Genomic DNA, 17,487 nt, shown 5'->3' with positions numbered 1-17,487 from the left:
GTGTTTATGGTAATAAGCACTTATTGCATATGTGCGTATTGAGATAAGCTGAAAATAGATTAGAGGTAAAACATAAACTATTCTTCATAAGCTAATATGAATAAGCTAATAACTTAAAGGTAGCTCATAAACTATTTACATATGCTCTTCCAAACACTTGCATAAACGTTTATGCTTCAAGATAAGTTAAAATACTTCTTTCAAACAGGGCCATAAGCTCTTTTGAGCTTTTCTCAAATAAGTTTATACAAACACTAATGTAATAAATATTTATTGATATAAGTACTTAACTAAACTATACACACCCTCAATTTTTAAAAATAGCACGTGAGTTATGTTTATCTAAATATTGTAGTCTACAATTTTCATCTCTATGTAAGGAAAGTATCCTCAACCACGGACTTGGAGGGAATCATCTTCATGCATCTCCATTCTTCAAGAACTTTGGCTCTTTGTCAAGCTCCTTCTCCTATAAATCTTGGTCATGAGTTCAGCAAATTTGACAGCAATGCGCCATGAAGTGTGTGGCAGTCAAGAATGGGAAGCATTACCAATCTGACCGGGTGGTTCATGGCAATAATAACCTGAGATGAGAAGCTGGCAATTGCCTTGGCAGGATCATCTTTTAAATCAACATTCTTCAACTTAAATCCCGCAGTATGATCTTCCTCGAGTGTTTGGCCTGGAGGCCAAAAGCAGCCTTGAGGGCACCAGTATCACCAAGAGTTTTAAACCAGAATCGACATAAACAATGACAACAACGTCAATACGGACCTTCTCTTTATCAATGATACCATAGACACACACAGAGAACAAGAACACTAATATTATAGAATTTAAATGTACACACACATCTAGTCACAACTCACAACACCACCCTCTTCAACAAAGGAGGCATTCAGATGGTTGACTGTTGACGCCATCTGAATCTTGAAAGGCCAGAATTGTTTTTACAAATCATAAATTGATGTCAATGAATATTTAATAGTGATATTCTAAATTCATTCTGAAGCATTCATATCAATAAAACCTAATAAAACAGAGAGAGCGCAGATGCATATCAAAGATAGACATTCAAAGGCAGAAAAGAAGGAGGGAAAATGCAAATTTTTTGTGGCGATTGAAGAAAAAGGAAATGCAAAATCACCTGAGAACTATAATTTAGGATGCAGAGAATGTCGAGAGAAATGAGTTTGAAGGGAGGGGAGAGGCCTTACAAGGGAATGCATGGAAAGGGGTAGCTTAGTATACATGATACGGCGAAAAGAGGAATAAATAAGCTCACTTTAGACCTATTCTGATTATAGGGATTATATCAAAAATCTTGAACATTAAATAAATGAAGAAAAAATTAACAGATCAAATCAGAGAATTGGTCTTATTAGAGAGTACAAAAAAATTACCCAATATAATCAAAACAAGCTTTTGAAAATATTGCATTACAATAAAAAGAATTTAGTTTTAATATATTGCGAATATAAAACTTTCTATCTTGCAGTTCATGTATGTTAACAAAAATGATCAAGATTGTTTACATTGCTACATTATACTTATTAGTTATTATCAAATGAATTCAACTGCTGTATCAAAAATTGAAGAGTTTGCATAGAACCAACAAGAACTTACAGGCCACTTTAAACTTACAACCATACTCGTATCACAGAAGAACATTTGACTAGTTCGTTTTCTGACATTTCGGTGGAACATCAAGGTAACTGCTGAATGTTGATAGCAGTGCTTTCGGCAACCCAGGCCTGGCTCTCTTTGGTGGCATGCTCGGAACCATCATGTGTACTTCAGTCCTGGAAAATATGGCATTTCTGGTTCTCTTAGATGAGGCAAAGCTCTGTGCAATTAGGTCAGCTCTGACCTTGATCTGAAAATCCTAGCTGGACTAGGGTAGATTAATGGATCATAGAGTCTGATTTCAAAGAGTCTCTCCAACTATTGGAAACAAGAGCTTCAATTCACTCTAAAATCTTGAGTCAATTGTTACAGGAGTAGGTATCTCATTTTCTCATACACCCAGGATTACGGTTGGCATGCTTTCTTTGGACTGTAAGTTCTAAAAATTCTGCAGTTCATAGGGTATTCATGCCGTAAAGATCCAGGAGTATACCAAGAGTTCCCAGGTGAGGTTAACGCCGGACCTGAAATATATAACAGTCATTTATCCAAAGACACTACATATCTCCCTTCTGGTAAAGCAATAAAGCATGGAAGGAAAAGAATTTTTTTTAATGTTCAACATGATTGTATAATCTGTTTAGGAATTGAAAATACTACATAGTTATAAACCCACAGTCAGTCACACAAACCATTGGTTAGGATGTGTATATTTTTTAATCTGATATAAAAAAGACATTATAAAACTTCGCAAATAACATGTAATATTTCAAGCATAACTGCCTGCTTACGGACTTTGATACAACCAATTATAATGATAAAAGAATGTAAAATTGCAGTACCTGAATCAATTCTGTTCATTGAGTTCCCATTCATCTTCAAGCATATAAAGAAGCTTCCTGTAAGTATGACCATCTACAAGGTCCTTTTCTTGCAACTCCTGCAAAAACCTCATCGCTTCCTGAACTTTTCCTCGTCTACATATCTCATCCAGTAAAGTCCGATATGTAATAAAATCAGCTGACCTCTGGTTTTCAGTCATCTCCCACAGATAATTTACTGCCACCTCAACTTCTCCACCAAGTGCCAAAGAATTGACAAGTGAATTATAAGATTTACTACTTGGGATGAAACCTTTGGTCTTCATTTCATGACACAGCTCTTTGGCGTTCTCTGTTCTTCCTTGGGCACACAATCCATGAATCAAGTAATCATAGGTTAAAGAGTTGGGATGGCACTCATAAACCGTGCCCATCTGATGAAATATCCTCAATGCTTCATTAACATGAAGAGAAAGCACGTAACCTTTTACCATAGCATTTAACGAGAAAATATCAGGCTCTATCCCATCATGAACCATTTGCCTGAAAAGACATCTAATGGTTTCCATATACACATGGTTTATATAGGAGTTGTTTCCTCTACCCAAAAGTGCAGCAAAAAGAATATTATAGGTTCTAATGGAAGGCCTGAAATTGCAATTCAGATTTCTTCTACTCTTCATGTGCTTAAATATGTGGACGGCTCTAGTCAACTTCCGGGCCTCGGTAAAATAATATATAATCATGTTGAACAATGCCTCTGAACCAAGAAAAGGAACAGCAAGCAACTGGTTCACGACGTCATCCATTTCCTGGTACATTTTCGCAGCACCAAGCTTCTTTATGGTGACTTGAAATGTGGACACATCGTGCCGAAACCTAGGCTGCTGAGACGCCCAGTGAAACAATTCTAAGCAAACTAAAGGGTCGCTTTGAAGAGCAATCACCTTGCTTAGTTCTTCAGGAGTAAACCTCGGGAGAAGCTGGGACTGTGCTAACTGAAATTGAGCTTCATCTAGAGTAGGCTTGCAGGATTTTAGAAACCGCTTACGAGCTCTTTTTCTGTAAGACCTTGAAGGAGCCTTGGTCGAATAATAAGAATTAAAGCAAATGGGTGCAAATAGGACAGGTAACTGAACATAACTAGCAGTGATTTGGAACAAAAAGTGATTAACTTTCTGGGCATCACGAACGAAACGCATCTCGTGGGAATTTTCCCCAATGACATTGTTGAGCTCAGATGGCTCAGGAAATTTCTGCCATACATTTTCACTTGAACCATTCCTCCTGAAGTAGCTACGATATTTTGAGCAATTTCTACCAAAAGAGAACATCTTAGTCTTGTTTTTGCTGCCAGATACTCTAAAGCTCAATGAAACTGGTCCCTTATAGCATGTTTGGAAAAAGGTCCAATTATCAGAATCAATTCTAACATTCAAAAGCTAACCAGAATCGATTTTGACTTCAGAATCAAGATTTTCCAACCTCACTCAGTACCTATGTCAAATTAATCTTAATGGAATCAAAAAATCAATAAACAGATGAAAGGGTACATCAAAAAAATTTGAATTCATCTAAAGCTGCGCAAAATCTTAATCTCTAGTAATAATTTTAAACAGAAACGAACAGTGTGGATTTGAATTTTACCTTGACAGTATGAAAAACGAGAAACCCTTTGAATCTCTGCGCATTGTGTGAGAGGACTCGATCTTCCTTAACACACTCAGTTGGTTCAACCTCGTACTGGTCTTACAGCAGCATAGTATTCTTGAACACCCACGAATAAAAGAAAAACATTTTTCCTTTACATTATTATTATATTTTAAAAGACTAAAATGAATTATTTTCCGATGTTAAAAAAAAGGACTAAAATGAATTAAAAAAATTTGTAGGAACTAAATATTAAAATGTGTTATTTCCACGGTTGTTAATAGCGGTGCGAGCGTGGCGGATCGACCGCTGGCTGCGACGGTGGAGGCCGTAGCGGCATGGGTTTTGCATAGTGGTAGTGCGCCATTGCGGCCATTTTCATGTGAGAAGTGTTGCGGTAGCAGGGTGAGAGGGAAGGAGATAGAAAACCCTAGGCAAAATGAGGTGAAAACCCCAAATTGCTCCAAGATTTAAACATTTGGTCAAATATTTTAAGGGTATTTTTTGGTTTTCCGTATCAATTAATGAAACATTGTATTTCATAACCTTTACGTTTTATTCAAACGTTGTATTTCATTCATTTTCCTCCTTCTTCAACCTCGAGTTCCAAGCTTCCAGTCGCTGCTACCGTGAGACCTCCTACAAGCTCTAGCCACGAGTTCCAGGCTTCCAGTCGCTGCTACCGTGAGACCTCCTACAAGCTCTAGCCACTGTGCGTGCGACCTCCGACAAGCACTACCAAGCTTTCGACGACGTCTCCAACCTCCTTCTTCTTCAACTAGTGGTCATAGCGCTACACGCTATAACGTATTTTGGGTTTGCCGCTACACTATCTGTTATTAATAACCCTGGTTACTTCTAGTGGGACAAAAAACATGTTTTACGGTTATTTTTGCAGTTGGTAAACGTTAGACTAATTATTTGCTCCACAGTCAATGTATAAAATGTTGGAGAGAAGCTAAGAAGGTTTTTGCACTCAAATTTGAGATTCGAACACCGAACCACTTACTTGATAAACTACTACACTTCACCAACTCATTTGTTTCTTTAGAGTTCAATTTATATACGTCAATTATTTAGGTATAATAAAATTAATTATTCCATGCAACCAAGAAATGAAACAAGGAAAAGTGCAACGGTGACACAATAATTCAAGGGTAAACTGACAGTGAATTTTAAGTTATAGTAGCCTTCTTCTACAGAGTTGAACTACCATTACTATGAAATAGATATCAAGTAACATAAACAATTTTCATGAAACATACAAACTCCCGTTGGCTATTTCATTTCATACTCATTTAACACAACAATGAAGTATAGGGATTGGAATCCATTTCATATATCACTTGAAATTTCAGGTTCATTTGATTTCATGTCTAGCCAGCTACCACGATCCTTCAGCACCCAATGTAGGATTCCTGAAAGCAGAGAACTCCCAGTATGTCTTCAGCGAGAATGGGGGGAACATAGTAGCACCTTCTTCAGTCATTTTAGCAATCTGTGAATCCCACATAACAGATGCACTAATCATGATAAAGCAATGAATAATACACTCAAGTCAATTGGAATTTATATTAAGAATCCAACAAATTATAACGAATATGAGAAAGTTAAAACAAAAAGATATTTTTTACAATTACATACACTGACTAGCAACCATCCACTAAGGTGTTTTCATCTTCCAGTTAGTTTTGCAAATAACCTACTATCCGTTTGGCTTAAATAGACTTTTGGCCCTCCTAGTATGATGTTTAGGTGATTTTGAACCCCCTACTATTTTCGCTTGATTTAAGTCCCTCGAGTTTTCTAATCAAACAAATTTTGTTCTCCAGTTAATTTTCCATCCAATATTTAACAGCGTTTTCTGACTTTGCAATGACATGGATAAATTAACTTAGTTAGAGTCCATGTCATCCCAATCAGACACTGCTATGGACAGTTCTTCTTCCCCACTCTACTATAGGCGGCAGCACTTCCTCTTCCACTGCTACTACTCAGTGCCGCCGACCCCAACAACGACACAGTGGTGCAGATTTAAACCTGTAACTTGAGGCTTCCTCTAACTTGCAAAACCTGTGGGCTGCACTCCAGTACACCCTGGAGCTAGAGAACGAAATTGATGTACAACAAATCATTGTTTCAAAGACACTGCGCCGACTTCCAAAGGCATCTATTTGATATTTTAAAAGCTTAATTTTGTCATGACCCCTTCGTTAATTGTAACCCCATTCCCCTAATTAATAAACTGTTCTCCTCCAATTTCATCCCCATCACTAATCTACCCACCATCTATCTTAAATGGCAGTGACAGTACATGGCTGCAGCAGAGATCCCTTTGTGTCCATGTACCATATCCATAAATTATCATCATCACAACTCCAAAACCACCAGCCCCAACCAAACCCTAGCTCCTCACCACCTACGCCTTATTGATGTGGAACCCTAACAGGGAGCACCGTGAGGAAGCAGAAGACGAGTCGTGGGAGATCAGATCCTTCACAGATGACACCAGGAGCATCAAGGGAACCACTACATCTGCACCTTCTGTGGAAGGGAGTCTCGTTCAGCCCAAGCTCCCGGCGGCCACAACAACACCCACCTTTGTGACCGGAGGAAGGAGGGTTGTCGCAGATGAATGAGGTTTATTGGCGGATTTTAAAAATGGATAATCTTTTGTTCACACCTCATTTTTTAGGTGTGAAGAGGTGGAGGAAGAGAGATAGGAAGACAGGAGAGAGAAGGTAAAGATGTGATAGATGATTTGATTGATAGAGAAGAGAGAAATGGAAAGAAAAAGGTGGTGGAAAAGAGGTGGAGGTGTGTATGAATCATAACTCATTAAAAATCCATAGCTTGGAGAGCCAATATACCCAAGTGAGTGTGGATAACTTGTCATTTTAGAAAGATAGTGACAAAGGGATTGATTTTTGGATGGTGTGGGAAAAAACGAAAGAGGAAAGTGTGGATTTTTTTGTTAATGGAGTTTGCAATATAGAAGAAAGATGACTACTGAATGGTGGGTTTCGACAGAGGAAACAGAAACTGTTTACTTACTTTTCTACGTATTAAAATAATTTTGTCAGTATATTTGCAAAGTAGTTCGCATGAGAGCACTCAGTTAAATACTGAGAAGCGAGTTTAATTTATATTAAAATGGTCAAATTTTGACATTGTTGGGGTTGGTGTCGCAGAGGAGCAGTGATCGAGGAAAAGAGGGTTGGGAAGACAGATCAAATTATTCTACCCATGCCAAGGAAAAGAAAGGAAACATACTCAGAAAGATATAAATTTCACATAATATAGCTAAGTTGTATGTGCTTAGAAAACCTTTTAACTATTTTCTTTTAATATCTTTCTGTGCCAAGTGAGGATTAAACCAAATGAGGATGCAATTACAAGTTGAGAAAAGGTACCATGGGAGCCATCACTTACCAGTTGCCCCACTAGCTAAACTCCCTTTCAAATGTTTTGACCTACGGAATATGCATCTCAAGGGACAAATTTGAAATCTAAAATTTGTAACTGAAAAAACAAATTGGCTTTCTAACAAAGGCTGAATGCAAAAGGAACCAAGAGAATTACAGGAAAAAGTCCTAGCAGAAACCAAGAAAAATATATTATATGTCCCCTAAACCCCCTGCCGATTTCATTGATAACCCAAAAAATTAAAACTAATCAAACTTCTTTGCAGTATCATAAAAGTGTTAGAAAATTGTATGACAAAATGTTGATATATCAATTCCATTACAACTTGTGAAATTTTAATCTACTCTTTGATGATGATACTCTGATTCCTTTTGTATGCCATTTTTTCACTGAGACCCTAGTAGAGAGCATATTTCTACACTCTATATGTGGATTAATCCCCCTTTGCAGCTTTCTAAAGATTTAGCTACACTGCCTACACATTTATGTTCTATGCGCTTGGGAGGACAGGGTTGGGGAAGATGGATGCAAGAAGAAAAAGGGGAAAGAAGAAAACCTGTATCTTGTTGACAGCAGATCTATCACGATATAATAACACACGCATGCATTTTTCCAGCAACTTGACACCTTCTTCAAAGGTCAAATTTTCATGCCACTCATCACGGAGAATTGGTCTAGCAAGATGATTTCCCAGCCCAGTGGCTATATGATTGTCTTCAAAATTAACTCCAATCATGCTAACCTGGTAAAGATTCACAAGCAACAAAACTGAGTAAAGTTGCAGGCTACTCATTGTTGAACAATATAAAAATACAGGCCAAGGCATACCATTCCAAGGTACTTTTGTCCATTCTTCACACCACCAAGTATAAGGGAGTTCCATAATGGGTTGAACTTGTTACGCCTATTATACATCATTCGAGTTAAATAGTTGTGCACCTCCTTAGGCCCAAGAGAGTTCCCATCATCCCACATGTTGTCAGAAAGGCTGCAACAGTCAAAATTCAAAATCAAAACTTACATGGAATTGCTGAAGTAATCAAATCAGAAATAACTAGGGGGTGGATACATGGATGGACTCATTTCTGATAAGTTTGACATGAGACAAAATAAATAAATCAAGGTATGGAAACATAGCAAATGCAAAGCAATTAATTGAGAAGATTCTACTGTCCTTATCTTATGACAGATAACCAAGGCTTACATAAGCTCATCGAGGTAGCGTAGGATCTCCTGAAAGTCACTTATTTCCCCGCTAGCACCAAGAAGGGAATGTTTCCCAACAGACTTCAAACGCTCAACACTCTTGTATCGCAGGGTAGACCCATAGGAACCTATCATTGACATAAGAAACAGGGTGAGTGAGAACTTTGGTGGGGGTGGTTGAACTGCATACTACTAACACGACTTTGATTCAGAACATTACTAGTTCACTACTGAAATAATCACTTCTGAGGAATCATGATTTAATAAAAGTAAAACATCAACATAAAATAAGGCATGTCTGTGTATTTTAACAAAACAAGCTTAATGACATTTTTAAGTCCTATAGTTTCGCAAATGCGTGATTTTGGTATATATACTGCTTCAATAAAGTCCCTCTACTTTCAAAATTGAGCAAATGTGTTCCTGACATTAATTTTTCATCCAATAACTAACTAAAAAAAGGTGACATTAATCACTTTTTTCACACGGTAAATGACATAGATGACCTTAACTTGTCATCATCCACATAAAAAATTGACATGTCAAGTTTTTTTCTTTTTGTTAAGTAGGTTAAGGTCAAGAGTCAAGACGACATTTGTTTAATTTTGAAACTAGGGGACTTGATTGGAGCAATTGAAACTACATGGAACAAAATTGTGAAAATAGGCTAAAAAAGCAATTAAACCAACAAAATAAAAAAGAAAACAACTGAAGCACACAATTCCACTAAATAAGCTAAAATTGACTCAAATCACCCACAATTGGACTGTTAAAATAAGCCTCTACAGTAAGATCAGCAATAAATAAATAATGTGATTATCTATACTACATAAATGAAATCTGCAAAATAGGGATAGGAGTTGCAATGTCATTAGCACTAGCATTGGATTCTGACCTCCCATATCAGCAGCCATGAGAATCCCATCTTTGTACTTGATAGCAACCACAGAGGATCCAGTCACATACGGGTACCTAAACATCAAAGCAGAATTTAGGTCAACGAAAAATAACATATGTCTCTCAGTTTCAGTCATCACTGTACAAACCTAAAATTCCATGAAAAACAAACGCGTGAGTGAGTGAGTGAATGTGAAGAGAGAAAGAGAGAGGAGACATACAGTGTTCTCTCTGTCGAACCCATGATTTGTCGAATGAACAATCGCGAGGAACAAGATTGGGGTGTGAAAATTACGAGATCGGAATGGTACGCTGAAAATTGTTTTGGTTTTGTCTTTTTTTTTTTCATAAGGTTTTATTTATTAGTTCATTGTTCGCTACTTTACCCTTCCTTCAAGAAATCAATATATATATATACTAGTGTTCTTTTTACCCGTGGGAATATGTTTATTGTATTTGATACATTGATCATATTTTAAATTATAAAAAAATTTAAGATACTAAAAATGTAAGAAAAATCTTAATGAAGCAGATGATAAACACATATTAATCATGGAAAAAAAAATGTGTCTATTGTATTTGATACATCGATCATTTTTAAATTATAAAAAATTTAACATACTAAGAATGTAAGAACAATTATAATAAAGCAGATGATAAACACATATTAACATGAGAAAAAAAGAATGTGATAGTAGCACAAATTGGGGTTATGAAAGATAAATCATAAAATATGACATCATTTTGTTTATTTGAAGTCGTAAAATAGCAATATATCAGATTTTGTACAAAATTTACGAACCTTAAACCGACAAAAATAATTTTGCATAGATTTTAAATTAGCCAACATAGATTTGTTTTGGCAATAAATTTTAGGTGCAGAAATTTCTCCTCTCCATTTATAACTGAATGCATTCAGTTGGTATCCCATTTGATTTTATTTGAAATTTAACATAATATCAATCAATTAGTTTAGAATATAATGATTGTTTAAAAAAATATAGTGATACTTTTTATATAAAATAAAATCTCACGTTACATATACATAAAGAAATATCTAAAGTTGAAAAGAAGATTTTAATATTTTATGAAAAAGTTTCTCATATTTAAAATTTTTAAATGAGCCAACATAGATTTGTTTTGGTAATAAATTTTTGATGCAGAAATTTCTCCTCTCCATTTATAATTGAATGCATTCGGTTGGTATCTCATTTGATTTTATTTGTAATTTAACACAATATTAGAGTAATGATTGTTTAAAAAAAATATAATGATACTTTTTATATAAAACAATATGTCACGTTACATATGCATAAAAAAATCTCTAAAGTTAAAAAGAAGATTTTAAAATTTTCAGTGTAACACATGTCAAAATAGGAGAAGGATTTACTTATACATAGGTGGCAACGCCTTGAAACATCATTACAACAAACATTGATCTTTGCATGCTCTTTTTTGCCACCATTTATCAAGAAGTGTGGTCCTTTAGGGCTGTATAATAGCCACCAACTGTATTTAGAATAACACATTTTATACTATTCTTGGTGTAGAACTCATGCTCCATTTCTTGCAAATCGATCACATATCATCAATCATCGTCATGCTTCTTTGGTAGTTGGGAGCATCAATGTCTTTCTTTTACTCTACAACATTGAGAATGATATTAAATTGTGCAAGATGATGCATCTGTTATAGAAAAAAAAATACAAAACCAAATTGCAAACCAAGCAAGAGCTTACATTTCACATGTGAGATGGACAAAACAGATTGAAAGGAACAATGAAATAATGTTTAGGTAGTGGAAAACAATTGAAATACCAAAAAAAAAGGTGAGCAACAGACATGCAAGTCCATAAAACCCGGATAAGAGTTAATAATCTTTTTATACTAAGCAATCAGAATGTGTGAAGGCTATAATAAATTTCTTCCCTTACCTAAAATTGGGATGAAAAGTGATGTCCATAGAGCTCAGCAAAGTCCCTATCCTCATTATATGAACCAAGAACAGTTCATTCTGTCACCAATCTTATATCCTAACCTCATTCCACATCAGATCAAGAATTGCAGTAAAAAAATGGAGACGAAAAGTATAATGAACCACATGCGAGAAAAGTTACTTATTTAATCAGATTAATAATTCTAAGATCCAAAATCAACACAAATCAGTAGTTATAAATTTATCAGCAAGAAATGAGATAGCAAGAGCAAAGGCCATAAATTGGTGAATGAAAATAAGGAAATTTTATATGATTCATTCTCCTTATCCACATTCCCTTTCCATTCAGCTCATTAACTGTGTTAAGGCTTGCTTCCCACTAAGCAAAAGTTCAAGTATCAGTTATGAAGGCAAACTAAATGTAACTTATGAGTTATAAAGATGCAGCTATGAGTACAACTAATACCCATGGATGTGACAGGTATAAAGATGCAGTTCCCGGACCATAACCCTAAACATTCTTGAGCCAAATAGGAAACTGCCTAAAAATCAAATAGAATCAGACCTTTAGTTAAACAAATTTAGAATTTTAACCCATGTACTAATTGAAAAAAAGCTTCCACTATTGAGATAGTAAAGCAAAATAAAAGAGACAATAGCTATGTCTAAAAGCGATTTACAATTGACAACAAAAAAAAGCTATTAATTAATAAGAAAAATAGCAAAATCTGGAATTGAAAGCAATCATATGAATAAGTATCTTCCCTAAATCTCATTTCTTTATGTGGGATCCTGGGTCAAATTTGTTGGACGTCCCTTCTTCTGAAAGAGTTTCTCTGCCTTCATGATGCTAACATTGTAGATGAAGTTTTGACAGCCAAAACTGGAAGATAATGATGCAATTAAATAAACTTGCAATGGGAAGGATAAAAGCATGTAAGTCTGCTATCAATTGGCCGATTAAGAACATTCAGAATAAGGGTTGCATAAGAGAAAGCATCACAACATTAGTTTATTTAAGAGATATGGAAGCATCACAGAGACCACCAACAAATACTAAAGCATATATGAAATTAAACAAAACAATCACAAAATAGGGAACAATGAACAAATTAAGAGAAAATTAAAGGACATGACTTTTAGGAATTGAATCAACACTACCAAATATAGTATAGTGCTCACTAATTAGGTTAATCAAATTCAGCAACAAAAAAACCTTTACGAAGCGAAGCATAAACATTTATGTCAAACACTTACACAAACACCACATTAAGCAAGTTGCATACTCGAGTAATCTTCCTCATTTTTCCTCCATGTCAACCGGTTCACAATAGAGACATGTAGGGGAGGAGATGACTGATGCAGTATTAGTAAGGAGCAATTTAGATAAATCTTAGATAATTAAGGCAAATCTTTTAAAATTTTAATATTTTATGAAAAAGTTTCTCAAATTTAAAATTAAATTTAAAAATTTGGTTTCAAGATTTGTTATGGAAATAAATTTTAGGTAAAAAAAAAGATTATTTTTAGAGTATTAATTAAATTTTATTTTATTTTTATTGAATTTTCGGATTTTTATTTAATTAAGGATTTTATGAGTTTTTATTGTGATTTGGTAGTTTTTATTGATTAATTTTTAAGGTATTTTTATTGAATTTTTAGTTTTTTAATCTTTTAAAATTTATTGAAAAAGAATTTCAGATATTAATAATCTATTTAAATCATGATGAAATAAATTTAGTAAGGAGTAATCTAGGTAAATCTTAGATAATTAGGACAAATCTTTTAAATCAAATCTAAAATTTAAAAAGCTACTAAATTAAGATAGATAAAAACTACAAAAATCTAGAAATCACAATAAAAACTCATAAAATCTTGAATTAATTAAAAATCCGAAAATTCAATAAAAATACCATAAAAATTAACTAATACTTTAAAAATAAATAATAAGATAAATTAAGATAAAATCCTGAAATAAACAACCTAAATCCTAATCAAATCTAAAATTTAAAAATGTACTAAATAAATATAGATAAAAACTATCAAAATCTAGCAAATCACAATAAAAACTCATAAAATCTTGAATTAATTAAAAATCCAAAAATTCAATAAAAATACCATAAAAATTAATTAATACTCTAAAAATAAATCAAAAATAAATTAAGATAAAATCAAGAAATAAACAACCTAAATTCTAATCAAATCTAAAATTTATAAATGTATTTTTTTTATGCAAATTAACCTGAAAATGACACGTGGAATTTTTTTTCTGAGAATTAACGTGAAAATGACACGTCACTAAATCTGCCTAATAGAAGTTCTTTTTTTCTAATATATATTGATATAACATTTAAAAATGTACTAAATAAATATAGATAAAAACTATCAAAATCTAGCAAATTACAATAAAAACTCATAAAATCCGGAATTAATTAAAAATCCGAAAATTCATTAAAAATAACATAAAAAATAATTAATACTCTAAAAATAAATAATAATATAAATTAAGATAAAATACAGAAATAAACAACATAAATCCTAATCAAATCTAAAATTAAAAAATGTACTAAATAAAAATAGATAAAAACTATCAAAATCTAGCAAATCACAATAAAAACGCATAAAATCCGGAATTAATTAAAAATCCGAAAATTCAATAAAAATACCATAAAAATTAATTAATACTCTAAAAATAAATCAAAAATAAGTTAAGATAAAATCAAGAAATAAAAAACCTAAATCCTAATCAAATCTAAAATTTAAAAATGTATTTTTTTATTAAGGAGAAATAAGGTAAGGAAAAATCATGGCACATGTGGCAAGTGGGGCCAAGGAGAAAGAGCTTACATGTAAAATATTAAGTGAGAATTAATCTGGGAGCGACACGTCACTAACTTGGCCTGTGAGAGCGACACGTCATGCTAGAAGTTGTTCTTTTCTAATATATATAGATAGATATAGATTTACTCAAAAAAAAATCAATATATATATATATATATATATATTATTTTATTCCTATTTTTTTAATCGTTTTCTTCTACTCTTTTTTTTCAATCTTGATTATTTATTTATTATTATTATTATCCACTCTTTTCTTATTCTTTCACGTTTTTTTTCATGGAAACAGTTATACGAAAAATACCTGAGTGAATAGTAATTTTGCTCCCTGAATTTTTTAATGTCGGTCTACGTAGGAAATAAGTCCATAGCTCCCTAAACTTAAAAACTATGAGTCACCTTAGTCTTTTTCATCTTTTTCTTATCCGCCCCGGGTTAACTATGTCTCATGTATCACGTTAAGCGTCACGTGAGTATTAATTTGGTCATTGAAGTTGTAAAGTTAGTGTTAGATAAGTCCCCTCTTGAAAAAGTCAAATCTCTCTCCCTCGCCCTCTCTTTCTTTCTCTCACACCACCACCGTGAGTGAGCTCAAGTGACTTAAACCTAATATATTCGTACTCGCAGTAAATTATCTCTCATCTTCTACCTATTGGACCACAAGATGAAAGCTCAATCCATAAAATTTTATTTGGCCAAAAATACAAGCTTTAGAGCCCAATATAAAAGCCCAACTTATTCTAAACACAAAAACAAAGAATAAAGAAAATACTAGCTAATAGTTATACAAGTTGATGACTCATTTGCAAGTGATCCATTCTATTTGAATTTGAGCACCTGTAAGATTGATTTATGTGGGCCTGAACTCTTTGGCCCATGATGAGTAAGGATTGGGGTTATAACTATTATTAGGTTAGGTCTAATGTGTAATCACGTATCAAAACGGATTCACAATTTGCCTCGTCGAAAGCTGCGGAAGGGATCACGAGAAGCTTCACCAAGCGGTTTTCTGTACCAAGGAATACAAACAATTTTCACTTCAAAGTGTCTGCAACAAGTAAGTCATCAATGTTTTGATTCGATATAAATCATCTGTAAAGAATTGTCCTTTTCATTTGGTATTTGATCTTTGATTATTGGAGGTAGGACCCAAATATTTGTGTTTTCGGATTGAATTTTATTTATCTCTCTTTCACTTATCACGTGGATTTTTCAATCAAATCCTAAAATGAGGCAAATTTGTAACCCTGTATAATCGTCATTATAGATTTGTAGATTTGGGTATCTACAGTTGATCGATGTGACCTGAACTCTTGGACGATGAGTAAGGATTGTGGTTATAAATATTACGAGGTTAAGTCTAATGTGTAATCATGTATCTAAGCAAATCCACAATTTGTCTCGTCGAAAGCTGCGAAAGGGATCACGAGAAGCTTCAGCAAGTGGTTTTCTATACCAAATGCAAACAATTTTCACTTCAAAGTGTCTGCAACAAGTAAGTCATCAATGTTTTGATTCAATATAAATCATCCGTAAAGAATTGCCCTTTTCATTTGATACTTGATCTTTGATTATTGGAGTTAGGACCCAAATATTTGTGTTTTTTATCGAATTTTATTTATCTCTATCATTTGTCATGTGGATTTTTCAATCAAATCCTAAAATGAGGCAAATTTGTAACCCTATATAATCGTCATTATAGATTTATAGATTTGGGTATTTATACAATTGATCAGTGTGACCATCTTGGAAAATTGATGAGTAAGGATTATGGTTATAAATATTATGGGCCAGAGCTAATGTGTAATTATGTATCAAAACAGATCCACAATTTGCCTTATTGAAAGTTGCAAAAGGGATTGCGAGAAGCTTCAGCCAACGTGTTTTCTATACCAAGGAATGCAAACAAATCTTCACTTACAGGTGTCTACAACAAGTAAGTAATCAATGTTTTAATTCCATACAAATCCTCCATTACAAAAATCATTTTCATTTGGTGTTTGATCTTTAATTATAGGAGTTAGGACCCAAATGTTTGCGTTTTTAGATTGAAATTTATTTATCTTTCTTTCCTTGGTCAATGATTTTTTCAATCAAGTCCAAAAAATAAGACAAAAATTGTAACCTTTCATAATCCCTTTATAGATTTATAAATTTGAAATATGAAACTAGTTGTTATGGCTATTGGCCGATCACGGGATAATTTTATAATTATTTAGAATTTGTTTGGACTAAAATCAAATATTATTTTTATTTGTATGAAAAGCGTGTTAATTCATGATCATATATTGGTGCATAAGTATGCTCACTTGTTATTTTCAGGGATCCATTTTATTTAAGTATGAAAATATGTAAATCTATTTAGTGCGAGCTAGAGTGTTGTTTGGCCTTATGGGCCATGATGAGTAGAGACTATGATTATAAATATTATGGTTAGGTCAAATGTGTAACCACATATCCATTTTGGATAACATTTATTCCTTTCTAGTCCTGACCTTTTATTGCACATTGTCATATTTTTGGCGTTGTGAGTTGTTGAGTCACTTGTTGTCTTCCATCGTCTCAGTTAAGATATTGGAAGCACTTCCCTACTACTTCACCAGAGACCGATTTTGTTTCTTGGACATCTATTGGCAATTGTGCCATTTCCACCGAACAACATATGTCTTGCTCATTGTTGACTCGCACTCTAATCATGCTTTTTGCTTTGGAAGAAATTATGGCAATAGCTAGGACCCCAACCAATTCGAGCATTTTTTGGAGAATTCACAACAACAATATCTTGACCAACCTCTGTCGTTGGGAAGCCGCATTTACGAATAATCTCATGTTTCCTTTGTGAAATTTGCAAATAGAGTTAGTGTTGCACTTGTTTCGCGGTTGTCACTAAGTGAGTTCGTTTTGGTTGCAATTGACTTCCATTGTTGTACAACTAATTTCTTCACTCTAAGACACGATGGCCTAGTTGTCAGATGTGTTGGTTGGCCTTAGCTCCTTCTTGTTTGGCCCCATGCTCTGAGGTGTGTGGAAGGCTCAGAGTGATTTAACCATCAAGCCTTCCATTTACAAAGTGTTGTATTCCGGACA

At 33.8% G+C, this 17,487-nt stretch overlaps 2 protein-coding genes across 3 annotated transcripts; both read right to left on the bottom strand.

The window, feature by feature from the left end:
• Positions 1-130: 130 nt before the first annotated feature.
• On the bottom strand, positions 131-4,227 carry LOC130740440 (pentatricopeptide repeat-containing protein At2g27800, mitochondrial-like). Of its 2 annotated transcripts, none has more exons than XM_057593043.1 (3): positions 4,095-4,227; positions 2,469-3,944; positions 131-2,150 (listed from the first exon to the last, which is right to left on the bottom strand). In XM_057593043.1, the coding sequence occupies exon 2, from the start codon at positions 3,779-3,781 to the stop codon at positions 2,474-2,476; it is 1,308 nt and encodes a 435-aa protein (XP_057449026.1). In that variant the 5' UTR covers positions 3,782-3,944; positions 4,095-4,227; the 3' UTR covers positions 131-2,150; positions 2,469-2,473. The 2 variants fall into 2 exon arrangements, with proteins under 2 accessions (XP_057449026.1, XP_057449025.1); XM_057593042.1 differs by having other exon boundaries at positions 2,469-3,959; positions 4,095-4,217.
• A 1,020-nt stretch (positions 4,228-5,247) lies between these two features.
• On the bottom strand, positions 5,248-10,000 carry LOC130740439 (proteasome subunit beta type-4-like). Its single transcript, XM_057593041.1, has 6 exons — positions 9,848-10,000; positions 9,625-9,701; positions 8,728-8,857; positions 8,352-8,511; positions 8,080-8,265; positions 5,248-5,595 (listed from the first exon to the last, which is right to left on the bottom strand). The coding sequence occupies exons 1-6, from the start codon at positions 9,973-9,975 to the stop codon at positions 5,482-5,484; spliced, it is 795 nt and encodes a 264-aa protein (XP_057449024.1). The 5' UTR covers positions 9,976-10,000; the 3' UTR covers positions 5,248-5,481.
• Between the last annotated feature and the right edge of the window lie 7,487 nt (positions 10,001-17,487).

Source organism: Lotus japonicus, chromosome 2 (assembly GCF_012489685.1).
Source record: "Lotus japonicus ecotype B-129 chromosome 2, LjGifu_v1.2".
NCBI lineage: Eukaryota > Viridiplantae > Streptophyta > Magnoliopsida > Fabales > Fabaceae > Lotus > Lotus japonicus.
The sequence above is the reverse complement of the archived record's forward strand: the minus strand, read 5'-3'. Positions and strand labels throughout refer to the sequence as shown.